The 25,593-nt window shown below is 42.6% G+C and overlaps 1 protein-coding gene across 1 annotated transcript in view; it reads left to right on the top strand.

Moving 5' to 3' along the window:
* Positions 1-25,593, top strand: part of LOC109936145 (CMP-N-acetylneuraminate-beta-galactosamide-alpha-2,3-sialyltransferase 1-like) — a 93,034-nt gene that overhangs the window by 62,865 nt on the left and 4,576 nt on the right. The window contains exons 6-8 of the mRNA XM_048596079.1: positions 6,812-7,005; positions 15,162-15,341; positions 19,478-19,523. Of these exons, the coding sequence (XP_048452036.1) occupies positions 6,812-7,005; positions 15,162-15,341; positions 19,478-19,523 (420 nt within the window). The remainder of the gene's footprint in view (positions 1-6,811; positions 7,006-15,161; positions 15,342-19,477; positions 19,524-25,593) is intronic.

Here is a 25,593-nt window from a genome sequence, read left to right as displayed (position 1 = left end):
CACTCTGACAGACCCTCACACACGCACACCCACTCTGACAGACCCTCTCACACGTATACCCACTCTGACAGACTCTCACATGTACACTCACTCTGACAGACCCTCACACACGTATACCCACTCTGACAGACTCTCACACACATACACCCACTCTGACAGACTCATTCTCTGAGAACCATTTTCTGAAGACGGGTCTAGGCCCGAAACGTCAGCCTTCCTGCTCCTCTGATGCTGCTTGGCCTGTTGTATTCATCCAGCTCTACACCTTGTTATCTCAGTCAGAGTGGGTGTTTCTCACGTATACTCTGATGGACTGTCTCTGACACATACACCCACCCTGACGGATTCTTACACACACACATTCACCCACTCTGACAGACTCTCTGTTACACATACACCCACTTTTTTGGATTCTCTGTCACGCAAACACCCACTCTTACACACCCTCACACATGTACACCCACTCTGACGGACTCTCACACATACACACACAAATAGACAGAAGAAGGGTCCTGTCCCAAAATGTCAACTTTCCTGTTCCTGTGATGCTGCCTGGCCTGCTGTGTTCCTCCAGCTCCGTACTGCGTTGTCTCTGATTCGAGCATCTGCAGTTCTTACTATCTCTGCTGCTTACATCCCACTGCGTGCTGCTCATCCAATCGTAGGGCCTATACCTTCTGTATTTCTTGTTACCCGGTAAGAGAGAGCCTTTGATTGTACAAAAAGCTTTGTAGCATCTTTCAAAAATACACTTAAGCTGGTCTCATGTACTTTGTGCAAAGCTAGGCAGGCACATTCAGCCCTGGGGACCACTTATTGAGCCAGCTGGAGTTAAAAACATAAGGGAACTGCAATTTTCCACTCCTCCATAATCAAGTACTCTCACTGCCTAGACTCCTACATAAAGTTAGTTATTTGGGTGTATTTGGGAGTAAGCTGGAAGCCAACGCATGACATAGTCACACTTCAAATATGGAACAAATCTGAGAAATAAAATGGTCTTTTCTCATTCAAAGTTTTCTCAATGACTTTTGATGTATCAAAGGGAATCTGTAAAGCTATGTGACACCTTTTGAATGCCAAAGGCTTCTCAAATTTAATCAACTGGATTTCTCACGAATGTCTCAATTGAACCTGCCACTCCCACATTGACAGTATTTACTGTGAGCTGCATTCCCTGCCATCACTTTCTTCCTCCAGGTGTGAAATGCAACAAGGGAAATGGCTGGGAAAACATGAAGGGTGAGTGGAGTCAGTTCAGAGAGAGGTCGCAGCAATAGGGCCCTCAGGGTGCATGGCATTTGCAGCAGACTTAAAGTCCTTTGTCCTGATGCCATTTCCTGGGGATGTGTAAGGTCCAGTGTTGACATGGCGTTGTATGTCCCAGGACTCTGTCTTGAAACTATGCCTGATGTTGGAGTGGGAGGTCATTCTCTCCTAGCATCTGTGAAGGTGACAGCTCCGTTGAACTTCAATGTAACTGGCTCCTTCAAGGGAGTGATGGGTGACCTGTAATAGATCTCCCTGTCATATATTCACAAATACATCAGGACAGTGATCAAATGTTATCTATTCAAGGTCACTGGTTCATTTCATTCCCAAATGACCAAGTTAATGTTCCAGCTTGAGCCATAACAGGACTGAGTTCTCCAAAGTGCAGGGTGTCACTGACTGTACGCACATGGCACAATGCTGCAGAATTCAACAGGAAGCGGGTCGATTTACTTAAGTTCAGGTCATCTGTGTGACCACTGTTACCACTTCCTGCCGTAACTCCTACAATCCAGGAGCTCTCTCATGCCAGGTGATGAGGTGATGTGCTGGATGCTGAGAAACTGGGTGAACAGAAGCAATTTTCCGAGGAGGAGGAAGGGATCATTGGAAAAGAGGAATCTCTCTTTGCTCATGACAGAGCTCAGAGGCATTGGGCACCATGAGTTACATTGGACCTGACTGACACCTGCATCCAGTAGATGAGAGCTGGGTGCAGAAGACCATCATGATCATTGATCATGGTGGCAAACTTCTGGTTTGTGTTATCAGGGCTAACGTCAGCCCTGTTGGTTTTATTTGTGTTCACTTTTGCTATCTGTAAATAAAAGCTCATGTTCAAATTTGTCCAATTATTTTCCTGTATCTAATCTTCCCCTGTTGGGCAGTGAGATGTTGCAGGTCTACAGTGGGGATTCGGGACAGGATAGCACTGCAAAAGATGGTAGTCAGGTGGGATGTTGCTACAGACAGGTGAACTGTGTGGTGTGGTGGTTAAACAGCAGTTAGGGTGAGGGAATGAGGTTGTATGTGTGAGGGAGTGTTAGCCATGTCAGCTGTGAATCGTGGGCAATATGACTTTGTGACTGGTGTGCCACTACCTTGCTGCGGTGGGGCAATGCCAGTTTGCCAGTGCATGTCAGCCTTCACAGCTGCCTTTCTCTGTCTTGCATGGGTGCAAATAATGTAGGTCTTTTGGCATTTAACTGCTGACTTATTCCAGGAATGGTACGTGGTAATATGGGGCAGACATGAGGGGCAACATAGCTGTCCAATATGTAGTTAATGAGGTAAGTTTGATACGATATGACGAGAGACCTCATTACACTTTGAGGTGGAAATTCTTCTAAAAACCTCGATGCAAGTCAGACAGCAAAAAAAGCATAAGATTCAGTCCATTGTTTTTTGTATTTGTATTTTACCAATTTGCATCCTGGTGAGAGAGCAAGGGCTGCAGATGCTGCAGTCCTGATGAAGGGTCCCGACCCAAAACATCGACTCTCCTGCTCCTCTGATGCTGTCTGACCTCCAGCTCCACACTGTATCGACTTAGCATCCTGGTGAATCCGCTGCACTTTCTAAAACAAACTACATTTTTTCACCTTTTACTTTTACAAAGTGAAAAAAACAAAAGAACTGCGGATGCTGGAAATCTGAAACTGAAACAGAAATTGCTGGACAGTCTCAGCAGGCCTGACAGCAGGTGTGGAGAGAAATCAGAGTTAACGTTTTGGATCTAGTGACTTCTTCAGAACTGATGGTAGCTAGGAAAAAGTTGTTTTTTATGCAGAAGGTAGGGTGGGTGAGGGCGTAAGGAGTAAATGACAGGTGGAGTTAGAGCCTAAAGAAAAAGAAGAACAGTCGGACAGACAAAGGAGTGGATAACAGTCAACCAAGGAGAATGAATAGCTACTAATGGGGACTATTTGTGACTAACAATGGGTTGTGTGTAATAGCAGACCATGTGATAACAGGGTCTTGTGTATGGGGGTAGAGTAAGGACATGGGAGAAGGTGCCTCAAGCCCTTAAATTGTTGAACTTGATATTGAGTCCAGAAGGGTGTAGAGCAAGTGGAAAATAAAGTGCTGTTCTTCCAGTTTGCACTGAGTTTCACTGGAGCACTGCAGCAAGCCTGAGACAGAGATGTTGGCTCGGCAACAATGTGGTGCATTGCACTGGCAGGCAACTGGAAGTTCAAGGTCTTATTTTGTGGCCAGAACACCTCCTCTAAAGAATTAGCTCTATCTCTTCTTTTGATGTCAACTTCAATTAATAATATAACTCCACCCAGGTGTAGTTGATGTCATAGAATGCTTCCAGAACAGAGACTGTTAAACCTGAGTCCCAGCTATTTAGATGTTTTTTTTTAGAAGTGGCAAAGTTTACAGATAATGGATTCTCAGAATGGTTGATGTTCTAAATAGCCTTTTCACTGGACACAGGTTCTTCAGGTCGAGGGAGAGACTGACAGCCTTGATTACCCTTGCTATTGTCAGTCCTTGTTACTTTCCCTCACTTCGCTGAGCAAACAACTGAAATAGGGTTAATTTCTACATTACAAGTTTAATATAACTGTCATCTCTAAATTGAATGTGCCACAGATGACCTTTCATATCCCCATTTGTGAATTTAATCATGCAATTGTAAGTAAAACAAAAGATCTGAATTTCTTGACACCTCAGTGAGTTCAGTGCCTCTTGATTAAAATGTGGAAAATTGACCGGGTATAGCCTGTACACAGAAAGCAGGACAAATCCAACCTAGCCAAGTCTGCCCCAGTGTACTCTCGATCATCAGTAAAGTGATGGAAGGTGTCATCAACAGTGCTATCAAGCAGCACCTGCTCAGCAATAACCTGCTCAGTCATGCCCAGTTTGGGTTCCGCCAGGGCCACTCAGCTCCTGACTTCATAGTAGTTTCAATTCAAATATGAACAAACAAGCTGAATTCCAGAGATAGAGTGAGAATGACAGCCCTTGACACATTTGTCCGAGTGTGTCATCAATGAGTTATAGCAAAACTGGAATCAGTGCGAATCGGGGAAGAATTCTCACTTGGTTGTGGTCATGCCTGGCACAAAGGAAGGTGGCTATGGTTGTTGCAGGTCAGTTATCTCAGTTCCAGGACATGTCTACAAGAGTTCTGCATGATAGTATTATCCTAGGCCAAGCCATCTTCAGCTGCTTCATCAACAGCCTTGTGTGTTTAGGTAATTTGGTTAAGTGTACAGCATGTCTAAATTGTTTTACATGGCCACTAATTTAAAGATGCCATCTTGAGTGTTGCCTGCGTAGGAGCCATTCAAATTAGTGCACAGCACACAGCTTAGAGATTATGTTATTTGTTACTAAAGTCCTTCACTAATAAGACCAAAAATCATTCTTGTAAATCTTTTGTACACCCTTACCAAAGCCTTCACATCCTTCCTAAAATGCTGTGTTATATTCTAGTTAACCATTATGTCATAAAGATTTAACATAATAACTTTGCAATTATTCTGTATTTATAAAGCCCCTGAGCCTGCATACCCAATTAACTGCTTTCTCAACCCACCCTTCCTCCTTCAACGCATATACCCCCTGTATCTCTGCAGCTGTGCTCATATTAGAATTAGTGTTTAGTTTATATTCTTTGTCCTCATTGATCCTGCTACAATATATCATTTCATATTTCTCTTAATTGATTTTCACCTTCTGCCAGCCATTTCAACAGTCTTTCTGTATCTTCTTGAAGTCTATCCATGTACTCCTCACAGTTCACAGTACTTCTGAGGTTTGTGTCTTCTCTAAATTTTAAAGTCTAATTCATTAAGGAGAGGTGACGGCCTAGTGGTATTATTGCTGGACTGTTAATCCAGAGGTCTGGACAATGTTCTGGGGACCTGGGTTTGAATCCTGCCATGGCAGATGGTGGAATTTGATTTCAATGAGTACCTGGAATTAAGAATCCAAAGATGAGTGTGAATTTATTGTCCATTGTTGATTGTCAGCAAAAACCCATCCGGTTCACCAATGCCCTTTAAGGAAGGAAACTGCCATCCTTACCTGGTCTGTCCTACATATGACACCAGACCCACAGCAATGTGGTTGGCTCTTAACTGCCCTCTGGGCAATAAATGCTGCCTAGTCAGTAATGCCCTCATCCAGTGAATGAATGAAGAAATTAATATACATCAGGAAATACACTGGTTCTAATATTGAATCATAGGAAACTCTACTGTATACATTTCCTCAGGATTGTCCCACTGTTCTTTAGCTTCTTCATTGGTGACCTTCCCTCCAATATTCCCTCTAATAGAATGCTTGTGCATGCATGTAGCCATTTGAAGGGTCCTTGCGCAAAGATCAGCGTTCCGAGTCTGTTTGCGTGTTCTGTCTAGAAGTCGCTGCCCTATACAGACCTCAGAGGCCCACACAGAAGGAAAAACTATATCATCAGGAACTCTGCTTCCCTCCATCATAAGGTCAGAAATGGAGATGTTCACTGATGATTGTCCATCGAAAGGTTCGGCTCATGACTGCTCAGATATTTGTTTGGGCCAATAGCTGGCAAGCCATGCCAAATAAGTCCCAGGGCATGACCATCCTCAACAAGAGAAAATTTGATAATCGCCCCTAACATTCAACAACATAACAATTACTGATCCCCAACCATTAACACCCTCGCATTTACCACTGGCCAGAAACTGCTTTGGACTAGCCTTATAAGTATGACATTTTGGTGCAAAAATTCTGAAGGTGGCAGAACAGATGAAAAAAAATTGAAATAAAATCACATGAATCCCAGAGTTTACAGAGGAATACAGAACAAAAGCCCGTAAGTTAGATAGCACCCAACTGGAGTATTGTGCCCATTAATAGGCATTGCATTTTCAAAACATACAGGAGATTTAATAGAACAGTTCCAGGGATGAGGGGTTACAGTTAGGTGGAGAGATTGAAGAAGCTGGAGTCTTCTTTACAGCAGAAGTTTAGATGAGATTTAACGCAGAGATCGAACACCATGAGGGTAAACAGAGAGAAATTGGACCAGTAATCCAGTGGCCCACGCTAATGTTCTGGGGACATGGCCTTACCCACCAGTAATGGTGACCATGAAACTACCATCAATTATCACAAAAAGCCATCTGGTTCACAGTTTCCCCTTAGGGAAGGAACTCTGGTTTGGCTCTCATATGGTTGTGAACTGACCACTGAAATGGCCTACCCGGTCCCTGAGTTCAAAGGCAGTTAAGGATGGAAACATTACATTGCCAATGATGACCACATTCCATCAAAGATTTTATTTGATTGGCAAAAGAACCTGAGGAAACACACTTTTACATAGCAAGGATGGTGGGAAACAGTTTCAGTAGTAGCTTTCAAAAGGAATTTGTTTAAATACACGAAGAAGAAAAAATGCAGGATATAGAGAGTGAAGGATTGTGATTAACTGGTGAAAAGAACTGATAGACTCAATGTGCTGAACTGCTTGAATTCCGTGCAGCTCTATCGCATAAACTTATGAATCACTTACTTTCTAAATATTACCTTTGCATAGAGGCTTCAAAGTGAAAGAAAGCCATCCAATTATAGCAGCATCATGGAAGAACTATTTAAGCTGTTTCCAGGTGATGACAAGCTCATGGACCAGGGACCAAACAGATGTCGGACCTGTGCAGTCATAGGAAATTCTGGTAACTTAAAAGGATCTAACTACGGGCCATCAATTGACTCTAATAACTTAGTAATGAGGTAAGTCACTTGATGCTAAATTAGTATCTTGCCCAATTATTAGACATGCAAAATGCAAACTCAAAATTCGAATAAAATACAGCCCATAATGTGGATAGAATTTCTCAAACCACTAATTAACACTTTTTGTTTAAAATTTCTTTAATAAAAGCAGTTAAAAGAGAGGAGGACACAAATTGGAAAGAACTAAAAAAGAAAATACACAAGCTTTGTGAATTGAGTACAAAGCTCAAATTCTATGCAGAAGGAACATTTTTAATACAATGTTTCTCCTCTGTGTCTCTCTAATGTTAGTTTTTTTGCTGTAGATAGGACTTGTCAACTGCTAGAGATTTGAATCTGAGAGAAACTTGGCTCAGTTGGCAGCCTAACCACTGGATCAGTAATAGGTTGGCCCACATTCCAAGATATGGAACTCATCATGGCAGGATGCCACTCCCCACTGAGAAGGTGTTTCAATAGCAGAGAATGTCTCCTATGATGAGACTTTAAATTACGATCTTCAATATCCACACCCCCTTCCCCCACTCACCCCGAGCTAGTTAAATGTTCAAGATCCTAATGCATTGTGTTAATGAGCCACGAATTATCTTTGTGTCCTGGTCAACAATCCTTTATCGAGTAAAAGAACCAATATAGTTAGCTGTTGTTTAGTCATCCCAGTAGGATTTTGTTCCATTAAAAATATTCTCTTACATATTTTTACTGTAACTCAAAGCAATTATTTGTATATGAAGTGGTATGAGACATCCTAGATATTGCTGTAATTGGATTAGGGAAAGCAGAGGGTTATGATGTTTCATTGGGTAATGCATCATTCAGTGAAACTTTACACACGAAGTTCCCATATTTTATTCACACTAATCTAGGAGATTATTTGGTACAGTATGGATTAATCTGCAAATTTGTCTTACTTGTATGGGAACTGAAGTAATCTTCTCTGCACCCACCCAAGTTTAGCATAGATGAAGAAGTAAACTTGGAACCTTCCTTGTCTGCATGGTTTAGCCGTTCAAGTTGCATTTATTACTCCATGTGGCACTGTCAGAGTCTAATATCTTGATTAATCCTACTTCCTACCCTCCCTCAGTAATTCTCACTGAGATAAGTTCTACAGATGCCATTTGTCCTCAAGTAAGTACCTCAACCAAGTGACGGTTTGTTAGTTTTGAACCATTACAGGCTAACCCATTGCCAAAGATGTAAAACAGCTTTGATTAAGTTACGACGTGGATTCCAGAACTGCATATATTTCTACAACTGTGGCCTAACCAACATTTTACGCAATTCCAGCATAACCTACGTGCTCTTAAACTCTAAGCCTTGGCTAATAAAGGCAAGTATCCCCTAAGAAAGCATATGAGATACTTGACTTTATTAGGCAACCCATTGAGTTTAAGAGCAGGGAGGTTATGCTGGAACTGTATTAACATTTAGTTGGGCAATAGCTGGTTGTTGTGTGTCATGTACAGCCCTGGAATCCACATTACAGGAGGGAGTGATTACACTGGAGAGGGTGCAGAGGAGATTTACCAGGATGTTGTCTGGGATGGAGAGTTTTAGTTATGAAAAGAGATTGGATAGATTGGGGTTGTTTACCGTGGAGCAGGGGAGACTGAAGGGGAACATGATGGAAATGTATAAAATTGAGGGCCAATTACAATGTAAAAAGGAAGGAACTTTTCCCCTTGGTGTTCAATGACTGCGTACATAGATTTAAGGTCAGGGAAAGGAGGGTTTGAGGGGATATGAGGAAACATTTTTACACACAGAGGCTGGTGGCAACTTGGAACTCACCACACGTAAGAGTGGTAGAGGCAGAACTCTCGTAACATTTAAGAAGTATTTAGATGTGAACTTGCAGTGCCAAGCCTGTGGGCCAAGTGCTGGAAAATGGGATTAGAATAGTAAAGTGATTGATTTTGGATGGCACAGACTTGATGGCCAAAGAGCCTTTTTCTGTGCTATGATTCTAAATGTTATTATACGTAGATTACATTTATATATTTTAATACATTTTATATATTTAAGTTATATATTTTGATTTAATAAAACTTGCCAAAGCATTTCATGGGAGCTTTAAAAAAGCAATGCATTCTCAATGACTTGCAGCAAAGGGTGAAAACATTGAAACTCCCTATTGTGGTCATCCATGTCAGTTGCTATGTTGCCTTGAATTCTCCTTTTCACTGGATCATGTGAAAAACAGCTAAGAAAGTAGAATAGGCAGTATCATTCCACCATGATAATCAAATTCCTAAGCGTGGGTTCAACAGTAAAGAATGTAACCTTTGAAATCGTTTACAGTTTGACCGTGCTTAAACAATGCAACAGTGTACCGATACCACAAAACAAAGTGACGCTGAGCCACAACAATTATTAGACCAAATGAACAAATTCTCTATTGAAGGAATGAAGCCAGGTGCAGAGGCTTAGGGACTGGGTATTCTAGAGCTTGGAGCCTAGGTAATTGAAGGTGCGACTGCCAAAAGTGGACTGACTAAAATTGGGAAACATAAAATGCTAGAATTACAGGAGCACAAACAGTCAGAAGGTCGTGATACTGAAGGAGATAACAGTGATAAGGAGAGGTGAGGCCAGGAGGTTTTGAGAATAAGGATGAATATTTTAAAGTCACAATGTTGCTCACCTTGCAAATAATATTGATCCGTGAGTACAGGGTGATAGGGTAACAGGACTTAGTGTGACTTTAAGACATGAGCGGGGAGATTTTGAATGACTGTGTAACTTCAAGTGTACAAAGGTTGGAAAGTGGGAGCAATATATTTGAATAACTGAGCCTGGCATGATTCATTTTCACGAGGATATGAGGTGATTTGAGTCATGTTACAGAAGTGAAAATAGGAGCTCTTCTTGAGACATTAGTAATAAGTCAGAAGCTCATCTTGTGACACTACAAAACTACAAAGCTGCAGCAAAACTGAACTAAGTACAGCCCAGAGATAACTCTCAGAGCTCCTAAATCAGTCTGAGGGTAAGCACTGGATGCTAATAATGCTGAGAGCAAACATAGAGAAAGTCTTGGAGATAATAAGGACTGCAGATGCTGGAAGTCAGAGTCGGCAAAATGTGGAGCTGGAGAAGACAGCAGGTCAGACAATGTCAGAGAAGCAGGAAAGTCATCAGGACTGGGGAGGGGGAAGAGAGCTCAGAAATAAATAGAGGGAGGATGGTGGGTCAGGGGCAAAGGTAGGTGGGATGGTGATTGGTGGATGCAGGTTGTAGAGATTGGTCAGTGGGAAGGGTGGAGCCGATAGATGAGAAGGAAGATGGACAGGTTGTGTCAGGTCAAGAACGTGAGGATGAGAGGGACGGCTAGACATGGGGTAAGGCCGGGGGTGGGGAGATTTTGAAGCTGGTGAACTCTATGTTGAGGCCATTGGACTGAGAGTCCTCGAGGTAGAATATAAGGTGCTCTTCCTTCAGTCGTTTCCACGGACGCCGCTGACCTCATCGCTACTTCCATACTTCTTCATACACTACCCATTCCAGAGGCAGTCTCCACCTGTGCTCCTAGTTCCAGCTAACACTAAGCCCCAGCCCCAAGCCCTGCTGGGTATTCACCACCCCCCCAACTTTCCCCTCACTGAAGACGAATAGTCAGTCCTCTGCAAAGGACTCACCTTCATCCCCCTATGTTCATACGTCAATGAATTCTGCACACATCTAGATGTTGAACTGTTTATCCGCCACCTCTGCCTCTGCGCCTATTTCTATGAACAGGAGTCCAGAACACCCTCTGAAGACCCCTTCTCCTGCCTCCAACAAACTCCGTCCTCCTGGACACTCACCAACCCCCCCCCCCCCCCCCCCCCCCCCCCCGCACCTTGGCCTCCTACCCTCCTTCAACCTCTTCTTCTCCAACTGCCATCGTGATATCATTACCTGAATTCTGCATCCCTCTCACCTTCTCCAACCTCTCCCCACTGGAATGCGCAGCCCTCCACTCCAACCCTATACTCACTATTAAACCCGCTGGCAAGGGGGGCACAGTGATAGTATGGCGTACTGACCTCTACATCACTGAGGCCAGACACCAACTCTCCAACACCACCTCTTACCATCCCATAGATTATGACCCCACCCCAATCACCAAACCATCATCTCCCACACCACCAATAATCTCATCACCTCAGGAGTTCTCCCACCCACAGCCTCCAACCTGATAGTTTCCAAACCCTGCACCGCCCGTTTCTATCTCCTACCCAAATTCGAGAAACCTGACTGCCCCGGTCGACCCATTGTCTCTGCCTGTTCCTACCCGAACTATGTTTCAGACAAAACCCACGCCCTTCACCTTCTCCAAGACTTTCAGTTCCCCAGCCCCAAACACCTCATCTTCACCATGGACATTCAGTCTCTCTACACCTGTGTCCCCCACGTGGATGGCCTAAAAGCCCTCCGTTTCTTCCACTCCCGCAGGCCCAACCAGTCCCCCTCCACTGACACCCTCATCCGCTTAACCCAACTCATTCTCACCCTTAACAATTTTTCCGTTGACTCCTCTCACTTCTAACAAACCAGTGGCTGTGGGCACCCGTGTGGATCCGAGCTATGCCTGCCTCTTCGTGGGATACGTGGAACAGTCCCTCTTCTGCAGTTACATTGGCACCAGCCCTCACCTCCTCCTCCACTACATTGATGACTGTATTGGTGCTACTTCGTGCTCCCACAAAGAGCTCAAACAGTTCATCCACCTCGCCAACACCTTTCACCCTGACCTCAAATTCGCCTGGACCATCTCTGACACCTCCCTCCCCTTCTTGGACCTCTCCGTCTCCATCTCCGCCAACCGAATTCGCACCAATATCCGTTTCAAACCCATCGACTCCCACAGCTACCTCAACTACACCTCCTATCACCCGCCCTCCTGCAAAAATGTGATCCCATACTCCCAATTCCGCCACCACCGCATCAGATCCCAGGATGAAGTATTCCACTCCTGGACATCCCAGATGTCCTACTACTTCAAGGACCGTAATTTCCCCTCTCCCACGATTCGTAATAACCTCAACCGTATCGCCTGCATTTCCCTCATTTCTGCCCATAAGGATAGAGTTCCCCTGGTCCTCACCTACCACCCCACCAATCTCCAAATCCAACACATCATCCTCCGCCATTTTTGCCACTTGCAATCAGACCCCACCACTAAAAAGATATTTCCTTCCCCACCCCTATCTGCTTTCCATAGGGACTGCTCACTCTGCAACTCTCCCATCAGCTCCACACTCCCCAACAACCTTTCCACCACACCCGGCACTTTTCCCTGCAAGCGCAGGAAGTGCCGCACCTGCCCATACACCTCCCCCCTCACCTCTATCCAAGGCCCCAAACAATCATTCCAAATCCGACAGAGATTCGCCTGTACCTCTTCTAACCTGGCCTACTGCATCCGTTGCTCCTGATGTGGTCTCCTCTAAATCGGAGAGACCAATCGCAGACTTGTTGGCGGATTTGGAGAGCATCTGTGCTCTGTACGCTCCAATCAACACCACTTTCCATTTGCCAGCCATTTCAACTCCCCCTCCCACTCCCTTGGCGACCATGCCCATCCTGGGCCTCCTGCACTGTCAAAATGAGGCAACATGTAAACTGGAGGAACAACACCTTATATTCTGCTTTAGGAGTTTACAGCCCAATGGCTTCAACATAGATTTCTCCAGCTTCAAAATCTCCCCACTCTCGGCCTCATCCTATGTTCAACCCTCCCTCTCATCCCCGCCTCCTTGATCTGATACATTCTGTCCATCTTCTTTCTCACCTATCTGCTCCACCCTTCCCACCTATCTCCATCCCACCTACCTTCCTCCCTCTATTTATTTCTGAGCTCCCATTCCTCTCCCCAGTCCTGATGAAGAGTCCAGACCTAAAATGTCGACTTTCCTGCTCCTCCAATGCTGTCTGACCTGCTGTGCTTCTCCAGCTCTGCATTTTATCGATAGAGAAAGCCTTGAAGTCATGTGGTTTCCATCCTAGGGTTTTAAGTGTATTGGGTGAGAACATTACAGATATAAAAAGCAATAGTTTTCTAAACTTTCTTGAAAATGGCCGAGTCCTGTTCCTAATTTGTATGTTCCTACTTGGTATATTGATTCAGGAAAGTTGGTTGAAAAGTTGCATGAATTGCGAAAACTGAGAGGGAAACCAGCCAGGTTGTAGTAAAAACAGGAATGCTGGAAAGACTCAGCAGATCTGGCAGCAAATGTTTCGAGCCAGGTACACTTCATCAAGATAGGGAATGTGCAAATTAGTTAGCTGAACATCCATTGCTGGGGTTGTTGTTTGGGCCTGTATTTTCACAGGTCATGAAGTCTCTGCACCTTATCAAAAATGTACCTGATTCATTAATTATGTGGACTTGCAGAAAGTGTTTAATAAAGTCCCTAATAAAAAACTGTTTGCAAAAATTGAAACCCATGGAACTGAAGGCAAATTAGACAGCTGATTAGGAAATAGGCTGAATGAAAAAAGTCAGTGAGTCAGGTTAGTGGGAGGATATGACAAGTAGAATTCCAAGGTACGTATTGAAACCACAACTATTCTCTATATTCCTCAGTTCTGAGGAAGGGTCGCTGATCCTGAAACATTAACTCTGATTTCTCTCTACAGATGCTGCCAGACCTGCTGAGCCTTTTCAGCAATTTCTGTTTTCATTCTGTATATTAATTAGATCTATATTGATTAGACAGAAAGCCAATTGGCTGATGAAACAAAGCTGGCCATGTATAGATGAAGTGGAAAATTGGAAGGAAATATTGATGTATTGAGTAAATACGCAAAACTGTGACATATTGATCTTACTCTACCCAAATGTAAGATCATCCACTTCGGACCCAAAAAAAGATAGAATAATGTGCTTTCTAAATGTGGACACCCAGGAATGCATTGTTAAAATATAATGAACAAGTGTAGAAAATAATCCAGAACGTCTAATGGAATACAGGAGATAACAAGGTGTGGAGCTGGAGGAACACTGCAGGCCAGGCAGCATCAGAGGAAATTTCTGAAGAAGGGCCCTGACCTGAAACGTCAGCTTTCCTGCTCCTCTGATGCTGCCTAGCCTGCGGTGTTCCTCCAGCTCCACACCTTGTTATCTCACACTCCAGCATCGGCAGTACCTACTGTCTCTAATGGAATACAGGACTCTCTCTAAATAAATAGAATGTAAAGAGGTTTGAAGTTATGCTTCAAATGCAAAGCATTAGTTATACCATACCTTATTCTGTGAGCAGTTCTTGGTATCACATCCTAAGAAGGATATATTGGCCTTTGTGGGTGTAGAGTCTAGATTTACTATGATGATATATGAACTCCAAGGTTGAAGTGAAAGGAGAAATTTTTCAAAAGGTTCATATGTTGAGGGGTGATGACTTAAGTTTTCAAGAACTACTGAGAGAAACTATATCCACCAGTTGGACAAGGGAGCATAGCCAAGTAATTGGAACCAGAATAAAATTAAGAACGACATCTTCACATAAAGAATGGTACAAATTTGGAACTGTCTCTTGTAAATAGTAGCTGATGCTAGAGCAATTGTTAATTTTAAATCTGAGATTTTTTTTTGTTAGTCTAATGGTACTAAGGAGTACGAAGCAAAGGAAGGCATAGAGAGTAAAGTTACAAATCAGCCATGACCTCACTGAACAACAGAACTGGCTTGAGGAGCAAGAAGACCTACCATTAAATAAATATTTTAAAGCATCTATGATTATATAACACTTGTCTTAACCTCAGGACGTTCCAAAGTGCCTTGCAGCCAATGAGTTATTTGGAAGTGTAGTTACTAATGTCACATAGTAAACACAGCCTGTTCACAACAAACTCTGACAGAGAGAATTATGATAAAAACCTAATTTTGATGATGCAGCTTTGAAGAATATGTATTGACCAGGACACCATGGATAATTCCCATACTCGTTTTTAAAGTTGTAGTGTCTCAACCCTCATAAAGTAACTCAAATAGAGCTGGAATTGTTTTAGCATTTACTTAATATCTTATACTCCTCTGAGATAAGCAGTTTTTGTGTAGACCCAAAACGTCAGCTTTGCTGCTCCTCTTATGCTGCTTGGCCTGCTGTGTTCATCCAGCTCTACACCTTGTTGTCTCTTTCTTTCTTTGCTTCCTGTTTGTGTAGGATGAACCGGGCACAGACCACTGGCTATGAGGCGGATGTAGGCAGTAAAACTACACATCACTTCATGTACCCTGAAAGTGCTCAGAATCTGGCAGAAAACGTTTCTTTGGTTCTCATCCCTTTTAAAGTATTGGACATCAAGTGGCTAATTAGTGCTTTTACAGCAGGCAACATCACTCGGTGAGTGAATAACTTAATCTTGGAAAAGGAACAATGGTAAGCAAGATTTAACTCACGGTGGTAAATTTCCCTCCTTTTTTATTATGTTTCTATCCCTTTCCTGCCTTCCTGAATTGAAAAGACATTGACACATTCTGAGTTAGTGCCTGTGACCCTCCTACACCTGCCCAAGTATTCACTACCCGTGTATAAGACTAAACGAGGGGTGCGTAGACTTCTAGACTGTGAGGAGATATGTAATATTGATCAATCAGAATCCTCATTTAGAACATACTTGGTGCAGTAGAATAAAATTGGGTTATTCACTTACTGTCTCTCTGTAAGTGCCTGTTACACATCCAGTTATCAATTAAAATGGAGTGTAAACTGACATGCTTATCAAAGGAAGATGTCCTTCAATGACTATTAATTATGAATTTTACATACCAACATAAATATTTGCCGCAGAAGTAAGCTATTTGGCCTATCGAGCTTGCTGCTCCATTCAGTAAGAACATGACCAATCTGATTGCAACCTCAACTTTGCATTTCCACTTACCCCGATAACTTTTCACCTATTTGCTTATCAAGAATTTATCCACTTCTGGCTAAAAAATATTCAAAAACTCTGACTTTGAAGAAAAAAAACAAAAGAACTGCAGATGCTGAAATCAGAAACAAAAACAGAAATTGCTGGAAAAGCTCTGCAGGTCTGGCAGCATCTGTGGAGAGAAATCATAGTTACTGTCTCGGGTCCAGTGACCCTTCTTCAGAACTGATGGCAGCTAGGAAAATGTTGGTGTTAATGCAGAAGATAGGGTGGGAGTATGGGGTAAGGAGTAAACGATTGGGTGGAGATAGAGCCTAAAGAGAGAGAAGAACAGTTGGACAGACAAAGGAGTGAATAACAGTCAGCCTAGGAGAATGAAGAGCTACTAATGGGGACTATTAGTGGCTAACAATGGGTTGTACGTAATAGCAGACTATGTGATAACAAGGCCTGGTGTATGGTGGTTGGGGTAAGGACATGGGAAAAAATTTGTTGAACTTGATATTGAGTCCAGATGGCTGTAAGAGGTCTGAAGCAGAAAATGAGGTGCTGTTTCAGGTTCAGTCACCCTTCCTCAGAACTCGATTTTGAAGAAGATAGTTTCAAAGACTCATGAAATTACAAGAGAAAAAGTTTGTTATCCATATTTTAAATGGGAAACCCCTTAGTTTGAAACAGTGACCCCTGGCATTGGATTCTCCCACAGGAGTAAAGATTCATTCCACATCCACCTTGTAAAGACCCCTCAGGATCTTAAATGTTTAAACTAAGCCTCCTCTCATTCTTCTAAACTCCATTAGAAACAAGCCTGTCTTGTACAAACCTCTCCCTTATCATAAGAGAAGTCCATTCCATATAATAACCTAATAAATCTTCTCTGAACTGTTTCCAATACATTTACTTCCTCCTTGAATGAAAAGACCAGTAGAGTACACAGTACTCTAAATGTCATCTTAGCAATGCTCTGTGAAACTAGAGCATAAACCCTCATGTTTTGTGTTCAATTTTCCTCACAGTAAACAACAGCTTTCCTCATGACTTGCTGTTCCTGTATACTAATCTTCTGTGATTTGTGCACTAAGACACACCAACTCCTCTGCATCTAGAGCTCTGCAATCTTTCAACATTCAGATAATATGCTTTTTCTATTCTTTCTACCAAAATAAACAACTTCACATTTTCCCACATTACACACCATTTGTTACTTATTTGCCCCTCACTTAAACTGTCTATTTGTAACTTGCTTTTCATTGTGTCATCAGCAAATTTGGTAATCTTATCTTTTGACCCTCCATCTAAGTCATTTATATAAATTTTAAACAGTTGAGGTCCCAGCACGGAGCCCTGAGGCACACCATTTGTCTTAGATCTTGCCAGTCAGAAAATGACCCATTTTTGCTAACTGTCCATCTCTTGTCAACCAGACAATCATCTGTCCATGTCAATATAACCCTGATACTGTGAAGTTTTATTTTCTGCAGTAACCTTTGATACATTCACACAAACAGACAAATCAGGAGCAAAAGTAGACCATTCAGACCTTCGAGTCTGCTTTGTCATTCAATAAGACCATGGTTAATCTGATTGTAACCTCAAATCCATGTTCCATTTAAAATCCATTCCACTCCCTTGCTTAATAAAAATCTATTGATCTCTGCCTTTAAAAAAAATGGACTCTGTTTCCATCACCTTTTGTGGAAGAGAGCTACCAGGACTCATAGCCTGTTGAAAGAAAGGTCTCATCTCTGTTTTAAATGGGTGACTTCTGATTTCTATACAATGACCCCCAGCTCTAGATTCTCCCATAAAATGAAACAGCCTCCCCATAGTCACTCCTAATTATCTTGTATGTTTCAACCAAGTTGCCTCTTACCGTTCTAAATTCCAATGGAAACAAGCCTAGCCTCTTCAACTTTTCCTCATAGCAGAACCTTTTCCATCCCGTTGTTAGTCTTGTAAACTTTAGATGAAATGCCTCAATGATTTTAATATTCTTCTTAAATAAGGTGTCAATATTATACTCCAGGTGCAGTCTCGTATTATAAAATGCCTTCTGGAAAATCTAAGTACAGTACATCCAACAATTCCCCTTTATTCACAGCACATATTACATTCTCAACGTAAATCAGTTAAATGTGATTTTGTATTCACAAAATCATGTTGACTCTGCCTGTTAATAGCTTCTACCAGTTTTCCTATGACAGATGTTAACCTAAATACCTTGTAGTTTCCTGCTTTCTGTTTCCTGCCACCCCCCCTTTCTTTTTGAATGAAAGTTACATTTGTATTTTCTAATCTAATGGAACTTTGCCTGAATGTGGGAAATTTTGCGAAATTAAAAGCAACACATGACTATCTCACCAGCCATTTCTTTAAGACCCTAGGCTGAAGCCTATCAGGAAGCAGGCACTTGCCAACGTATATTTCCAGAAATTTGTTCAGTACCACTTCTCTGGTGATTGTTATTTTCTTAAGATGCTCCTTACCTTCCATTTCCTGATTTACAGCTGGTCAAAGGATGTCAAATTGATAAATGGAAGTTAATGAACACAGTATATTTTGGAGGCTTGTGAGTAAAAATAAAGCATGTGACATATGAGGTAATATACTTGCATGGATTAAGGATTGACTAACAACCAGAAAAAGAGAATAGGGTAAATGAGTCATTCTCACGGTGATAAATCATAATTAATGGGTCATTAGGTGTGCACAAAGATCAGTACTTCAGCCCCAGATGTTCACAATATATCAATGATTTGGATATGGGGACCAAATATAACATTTCCACATTTGAAGATGACACAAAGCTAAGCAGGATTGTGTTCTGTGAGAAATATGTCAGATATTTTCAGGAGGATTTTGACAAACGTAGTCATTAAGCAAGTTTGTGGCATATGGAATATAATGTGGAAAAATGTGATTTTATTGACTTTGGTAGGAAGAACAGATTGAAGGCTAGTTCCTAAATGGTTAGAGGTTGGAAAGTGTAAACGAGTGAAGGGATTTGAGTATCCTTGTCAAGCTGTTAGGAAGGCTTAATGGAAGTGTGAGCCTTTATAACAGAGGATTTGAGTGTAGCAATGATGAAGTATAGAAGCTTGGTTAGATAGCAGCCTAGGTTATGATTTAATCTTGAGATGTGCACTCTCTGTCCCTTCCTGTCACAATCGGTTTGTCATTTCCCATATTAGTATCTTTCTTTCTTGCTTTGTCTCTGCTCTTTGATTTACCACATTTTCCCAAATTTGATCCCCTGTCCTGGCTATTTAATTTAGAACCCTCTCAACTTCCTGAGTTATGTGGCTTTCATATCCTTTCTTAAGTCCAGATCACGTTTAGAATTTAAACAGTACATTTTGGTTAAATGTTAAATACAAATAAAATTTACATTTTTAGAAAAAGTTTAAAGTTTCCCATAGTGACCCACTCTGTTCTTAGTCATACTGAGGTGTGGTGTAGATCACTAATTAAAATAAATCCATTTCTGAGTTGGTCAGTAAGATACAAATTCAAAATAATTTTGTTCAGTTAAAATTGTTGTAGTTAACTTTAGTTGTGTACTTAAATGAATTAATTACGCTTTCTGCATTTATTCTTTCATGTTCAGTACTTATATACCAGTGATGCGTCACATCAAGGCAGATAAAGACAAGGTGAGTTGAAATTTATTTCTTTATATAATTGTGAAGATACATGTCAAAGATCTTTGGTTGCTGGTTGAGATGTGTTTCTATGACCATGCTGAAGTAGTAATGCTTGACCTGATCCCAGTGCATAGTTAAATGAGATGTCTTGAAATTTGTCAAATTAAACATTAATATTGAATATATTATTGCTGCAAACAACAAAATGTGTTTTACTGACCAAACAAGTTTAGTACATGATAAAAGACAGATTATATTACTGGTCTAGGAATCTAGAGGCCTGGACTATCGACCTCGAGACAGAGGTTCTGTTTCCACCATGATAGATGAAGAATTTAGATTCAATGAGTTAAGCAAATATGGAATTAAAGCTGATATCAGTAATGGTGGCCATGAAATTACTAAGCTTTTATGATACTCTATGTAGTTCACCGACACCTCTTAGGAAAGGAAATCTCCTGAGCGTACTCAATCTGACCTAAACATGACTCCAGACACTCATTAACAGAGTTGGTTCTTCAACGTTCTCTCAAGTGGCCTAACAAGCCATTCAGTTAAACTGGATAGACCAAAATAAAAAGCTGGCATTGCCAAACACACCCATGCCTCATGAATGAATTTTTTTTCAATCCTCTGAAATTTCTTTTTAAAAATGTATAGCATTACAATAAGAAGTTAAGTGTTCTTCCCAACTCTTGAACAGTCTCACTTCTCCCACTTCAAAATCTCCCCTCCCCCTACCGCATCCCAAAACTAGTCCAGCTTGTCCCCTAACCTGTTCTTCCTCCCACCTATCCCCTACTCCCACCTAAAGCCGCACCCCCATCTCCTACCTACTAACCTCATCCCGCCCCCTTGACCTGTCCGTCCTCCCTGGACTGACCTATCCCCTCCCTAACTCCCTACCTACACTCACCTTTACTGGCTCCAACCCCGCCTCTTCGATCTGTTTGTTTCCTCTCCACCTATCCTCTCCTCTATCCATCTTCTATCCGCCTCCCCCTCTCTCCCTATTTATTTCAGAACCCCCTTCCCCTCCCCCATTTCTGATGAAGGGTCTAGGCCCGAAACGTCAGCCTTTCTGCTCCTATGATGCTGCTTGGCCTGCTGTGTTCATCCAGCTCTGCACCTTGTTGTCTCACTTCTCCCTGCCTAGGTCACAGTGTCACCTCTTCTTTGTGAAGACAGCAAATTTGTTATGATCCAACTAGGGACTATTAACTTCTTTTGAAAATAGACACAGTGTGACATCCAATAAATGAGAATAAAGCCTCAAGATTCCACAAATAAAGTTTTGAACAAATAACAATACGATTTATTATACAGCATAAGACAATCTACAACTTATTTCTAACAGCTGTATGAAGAGATGGATGACTAATTTAATGCCATCTGTTATACACTAAAATCAAAATAACTACAACCAGCTGTGCACAGTGGGACTGGACGTTACTTCCTGGTTTTACTCGTCCAGTTCAGCCAAATGCAGTGGTGGGATTAATTGAATCCAGTACAAGTTTTAGAGATTTTCTATTCTGAATCTGCACATCGGGCCTACAACAATGCTTGTTTTTGTATTGTTTGATTGAGGTTTAGAAATGCACCATGTATTGACAATCAGTTGTGCTAGTAAACAAATAATATCACATTGGCAAAAGTGACTATTGATATTTGAAGCATATTTTCAATTCTTTGACAGTGATAATGGTTCTGCTGCTCCTACTGGTCTTTTCTCACTGACAGAAATCTGCACACTCACTAACCTTCTGGATTGTTCTGTCTCTGTCTCTTTGTGTCACAGACAGTTGCTAGGCTGCAGCCTAGTTTGTTGCTGGGTTACAGCACATTTTCTTCTCCTTTCTTCAACCTGTTTTGTAGTGCACTAAACTATTCACCTCAAGGGTTTTTAAACTTCTCCCAGTTCAGGTCCTAAACCTCAGACCCATCTTTATCCCCAAGATTGCTCCTGGACCCCCATTTCATCTGCATTCCCATTCGTGGGCTGAAGATATGAAGGGCGTAGCGTGTAATGCAGGACAACCTGGCTGGGCAATGCTGCAAAACCCTGCCAGATCAATGCAGGCATCAAAACCTCATCTTCAAAGGGCTTGTGGTTCATGCCATGATCACCCTGGTGAAAGTGTGAGCATTGTTCTGCATCAATCAGCAAATTTCTTAGACTTGTCAAGAGCCATGTTTTGAGGAGGTGTCCCTTGTCTTCAAATAGCCATCCCTATATGAGAATAGAATCAAAGAATCCCTACAGTGTGGAAACAGGCCCTTCAGCCCAACAAGTCCACACCAAACCTCAGAGCATCCCACCCAGACCCATTCCCCTATAAACCCATCTAAACTACACATCCCTGAACACTACAAGCAATTTAGCATGGCCAATCCACCTAGCCTGCACATCTTTGGACTGTGGGAGGAAACTGGAGCACCCGGAGGAAACCCACCCAGACACAGAATGTGCAAACTCCACACAGACAGTCACCCGAGGGTGGAATCGAACGCAGGACCTTGACGCTGTGAGGCAGCAGTGCTCACCACTGTGCCACCATGCCGCCCAAAGGTCTAATATGGTCTAAGGAACTTGGAAGGAGGCAGGAACCTGTATGTTCTCTAGAATGTAAGAGTCTTTGCAGCTCCCAGTTTGTCTAATACAGGCCTCCAAATGATGTCTTCAACGATCACGTTAGTGGTTGAACATTAAAGGAGTAGAATCCTTCCCTTTTCACAATCACACTAGATGGTGACAGGATGCCCTTGAAACAACAGGGGTACAATTGATAGTAACCTGTGTCTAGGAAAGCAAGGGATGATAGGGAATTCTAATGGCCTAGCCGCTTGACTATCATTATCGAAGGGAAAGATATTCAAGAGGCAAGCTCTGGCGAAAATGGCATGATACAATTATGACTGGAGGATTGAGTGATGACAGGAATTTCCTGCTTCCTGCTCGAGAATAAAAATTACAAGCAGCAGTAAGGTTGACAACCATTGAAGTAAGATTGCCACCTAATATTTTGGAGCTAAAGTTTTTATCCAGCCACTGATCCAGCTCTGAGATAATGGAGTGGGATATTCTTAAATGTTTGCAGCATTGCTGTTCAGACATTTGTGGATATCTTCACATAGCTCACCGTTTACCTACACCTCCTTGGAGGATCTTGTCCTGGTGATTCTCCCTCTTGAGGGTGTGCAGAAGCTGCTGGAGGTTGCTGTCCTTACTGGGCTTGATAAAGATCTTGTAGTCACCTGCCTTCTTCTCCACTGCTTTCCTATTAAGAGCAAGGCCACATGGAAGCCAGGGAGCAATCTGCCATTTCATGAGCATATAATCTGTGGGGAAAGTCAGAGAGATCACAATGTGACTGAAGGGAGGTCTGAAACCTCACATCCTTAACAATGAAACTGAAAGTTATGCCCTCACACAGTGTGGCAGGAAGCCTTTCCAAGATAATTGTAATGCCTTAGTATACAGCTCTGAGGTGTGTGACTTTTTCCATTTGCACAGTGGATAACCAAAGTGTCTGTGCTCCACTGGGGCTAGACTTCTGACAGTAAGCCATGAAACAGATCCCACTCCCGCCCTCCAAATAAAGTCTCCTTTCCATATAACAGCCATATTGAAGGCAGGTAAAATTGCTTCAACAGTGAAAGCATGATAACATCTAGCACAGCCTCAAAAACAAAGATGGGAACCAAATAACCAGCCACTTACCGTTTCAACTTGGCATGCAGGTGCCCTCATTTTATGAAGTGATTGCACAGTTGACTTTCAGTCCGATTGAGTGAGGTTTGAATTTTGCGTTTGTGACATGCAGACTTTGCCAGTCGTGCATGAATTTTGCCACATTTTTCCTTTTTCTTTCGTGTCTCACTAGCCCCAATGACCCTTCAGCTATCTTTGCATCGCTGTTAATTTGCTCACTTTACCTCCACGGATCCATGTCTCTTATGACCACAGACCATGCTCATGTGGAGGCAAGGAATATTGTGACCTGCTCCAACTCATAACCCCCACCCGCCTGACCTGTCAGTCCCTTACTATTTGGTAAGTGGTCCCACCATACTAACCACATAGCTCCCTATCATTGTCACCATTCCCTCAGTCACCCCTGTACAATGAAGCACATCCCTAGACTTGATGTGCTCACTTTCCTCAGGATGCCAGGGACTGCCCTTTGATAAACCCCCAGACTATTAATGACCAATCCCCCATGACTGACCGACTTGGAAGGACAGCTCTGACTGACTGCAGCCCAGCTACTTCATTGACATCTTGACATCATCCCAACTGACATCCCTATAATTCTCAGGCTGCTTGTGCCCAATCTCCAGATTCAAGGGCACAGATCTCTAGACTTGTGTAGGATGAAGCACCTGACTGCCCATGGCCAACCCTCTTGGCTGGCAGTGAGTGAGCCCTATGACTGACTGTAGTATCCCCTGATAGACTGTAGTTTGCTGTTAGCCCATTAAGCACTCATTTCCTTTGACTTTCACACAACACTGTTTACTTCTGGCACATGCAGTGAGCTTGCCTCGTAAACTGCTGGCACATGCTGCAGCCCAACATTGATGTAGTACAGTGCTACACAATGATATGATCACTCCCTTAGAGACTGAGATATTTGCTCTTCAGTCCTCCCACTGCCACTAATTCTATGCTAAAAAGCAGGCTGAACCACAGAGGCTGCTTATCTTAATATTAAAGACCTTGTGCAATATAAAGCGAGCTAAGACCCACAAGATGTGGCTCCATGTCAGTACTAAAATGATAAATGGCTGTCCCTGAACACAAACTTGGTAGAAGCATGCAAGTCCTGGCAGACCCTCTGCTCCAGAGTAGATGGTTGAAGCGCTGTTGATCAAGAGCACATAAAATGATGTTGTGAGCTTGATGCCTTGCCAATGCTGGGTTGCATGGATGAAATATCCAGAAACAGAGTGGCCACTGACCATGGAGGTAAAAGAAGTAATTCCACAATAACAAGAAGCACAGCCATTCCATGAGCTGCAACGGATGCTGACGAGACAAGTTGTCAGATACCAGCTCTGTTTTACTTGTCAAGGTTTTACACCATTTAGTTTCTCAGTTGAGGAGAGGAAGATTTGAAATGCAATGATCATACATCAGGTTGAGGTACAAATGAGATGCAAATTAATGGAGATAAGTTTGCCACGACTTGAGGGCAAGATGCAGAATTTGCCAACTAACGTTTAGGATTAAATCGGGTGAGGTCTTTCAATTGCTGATTTTTATGTGCGAACGCCCCAAACTCACTTCATTAACTACCTACGATGGGCCAGTGGCATCATGGATTAACATTTATTGCCCATCCTTAATTGCTTTGCTCTCAGTGTCTTACTCGAGCCATTTCAACAACCTCTCGAGTCTGATGATGGCTTGATTCATCCATTTGCAATTGCTGGAAGTTCTTGCCGAGGTACTCTGGGATCCCTGGCACCAGTGCCATTTTTAAAACCAGCTCCTCGGTTCAGAGGTGCCCTGCACAATTTGTAACTTTTTCCCCGATATGGCAAGTAAAGGAAATTTGCAGCTCACTCTGTGGGCAGAGACAGAGAGGTTCTGGTAGATGGGGTGGTGCACAGTTGGGATGTTTTCTTCCCCCATGATCGGCAGAGGAGGCCATGACAGCAGATTTTGTCAGCCTTGTTTGAATTTGCTGTCTGGGTCAATGCAGCCTCAGCCATCTAGAGGAATACCCAGCACTGTAGGAATAAATTCAATGCCTTCTCCACTCCAGCTGCGCAAGTGCCATCATCTTCTCTCTGATACCTCACATTCATTCTACCGCTGTTACTGCATGGTCAGCCATGATCATATTGAATGGCAGAGCAGGCTCAAAGGGCCAAATGGCCTACTCCTGCCCCTATTCTCTTCCCACCAAAGCTCATGCTCCACCACTTCACTATTGAATGCAACGTCTTCCCTCACTCACTCTTTACCCACCCAATTCCCCCACATTACCAATCACTGTTACCCACCCAATTCCCCCACATTACCAATCACTCTTACCCACCCAATTCCCCCACATTACCAATCACTCTT

The sequence above is a fragment of the Rhincodon typus genome, chromosome 4 (assembly GCF_021869965.1).
Source record: "Rhincodon typus isolate 14 chromosome 4, sRhiTyp1.1, whole genome shotgun sequence".
Lineage (NCBI taxonomy): Eukaryota > Metazoa > Chordata > Chondrichthyes > Orectolobiformes > Rhincodontidae > Rhincodon > Rhincodon typus.
Note: the sequence above shows the minus strand (reverse complement) of the source record. Positions and strands in the feature narration are given on the sequence as shown.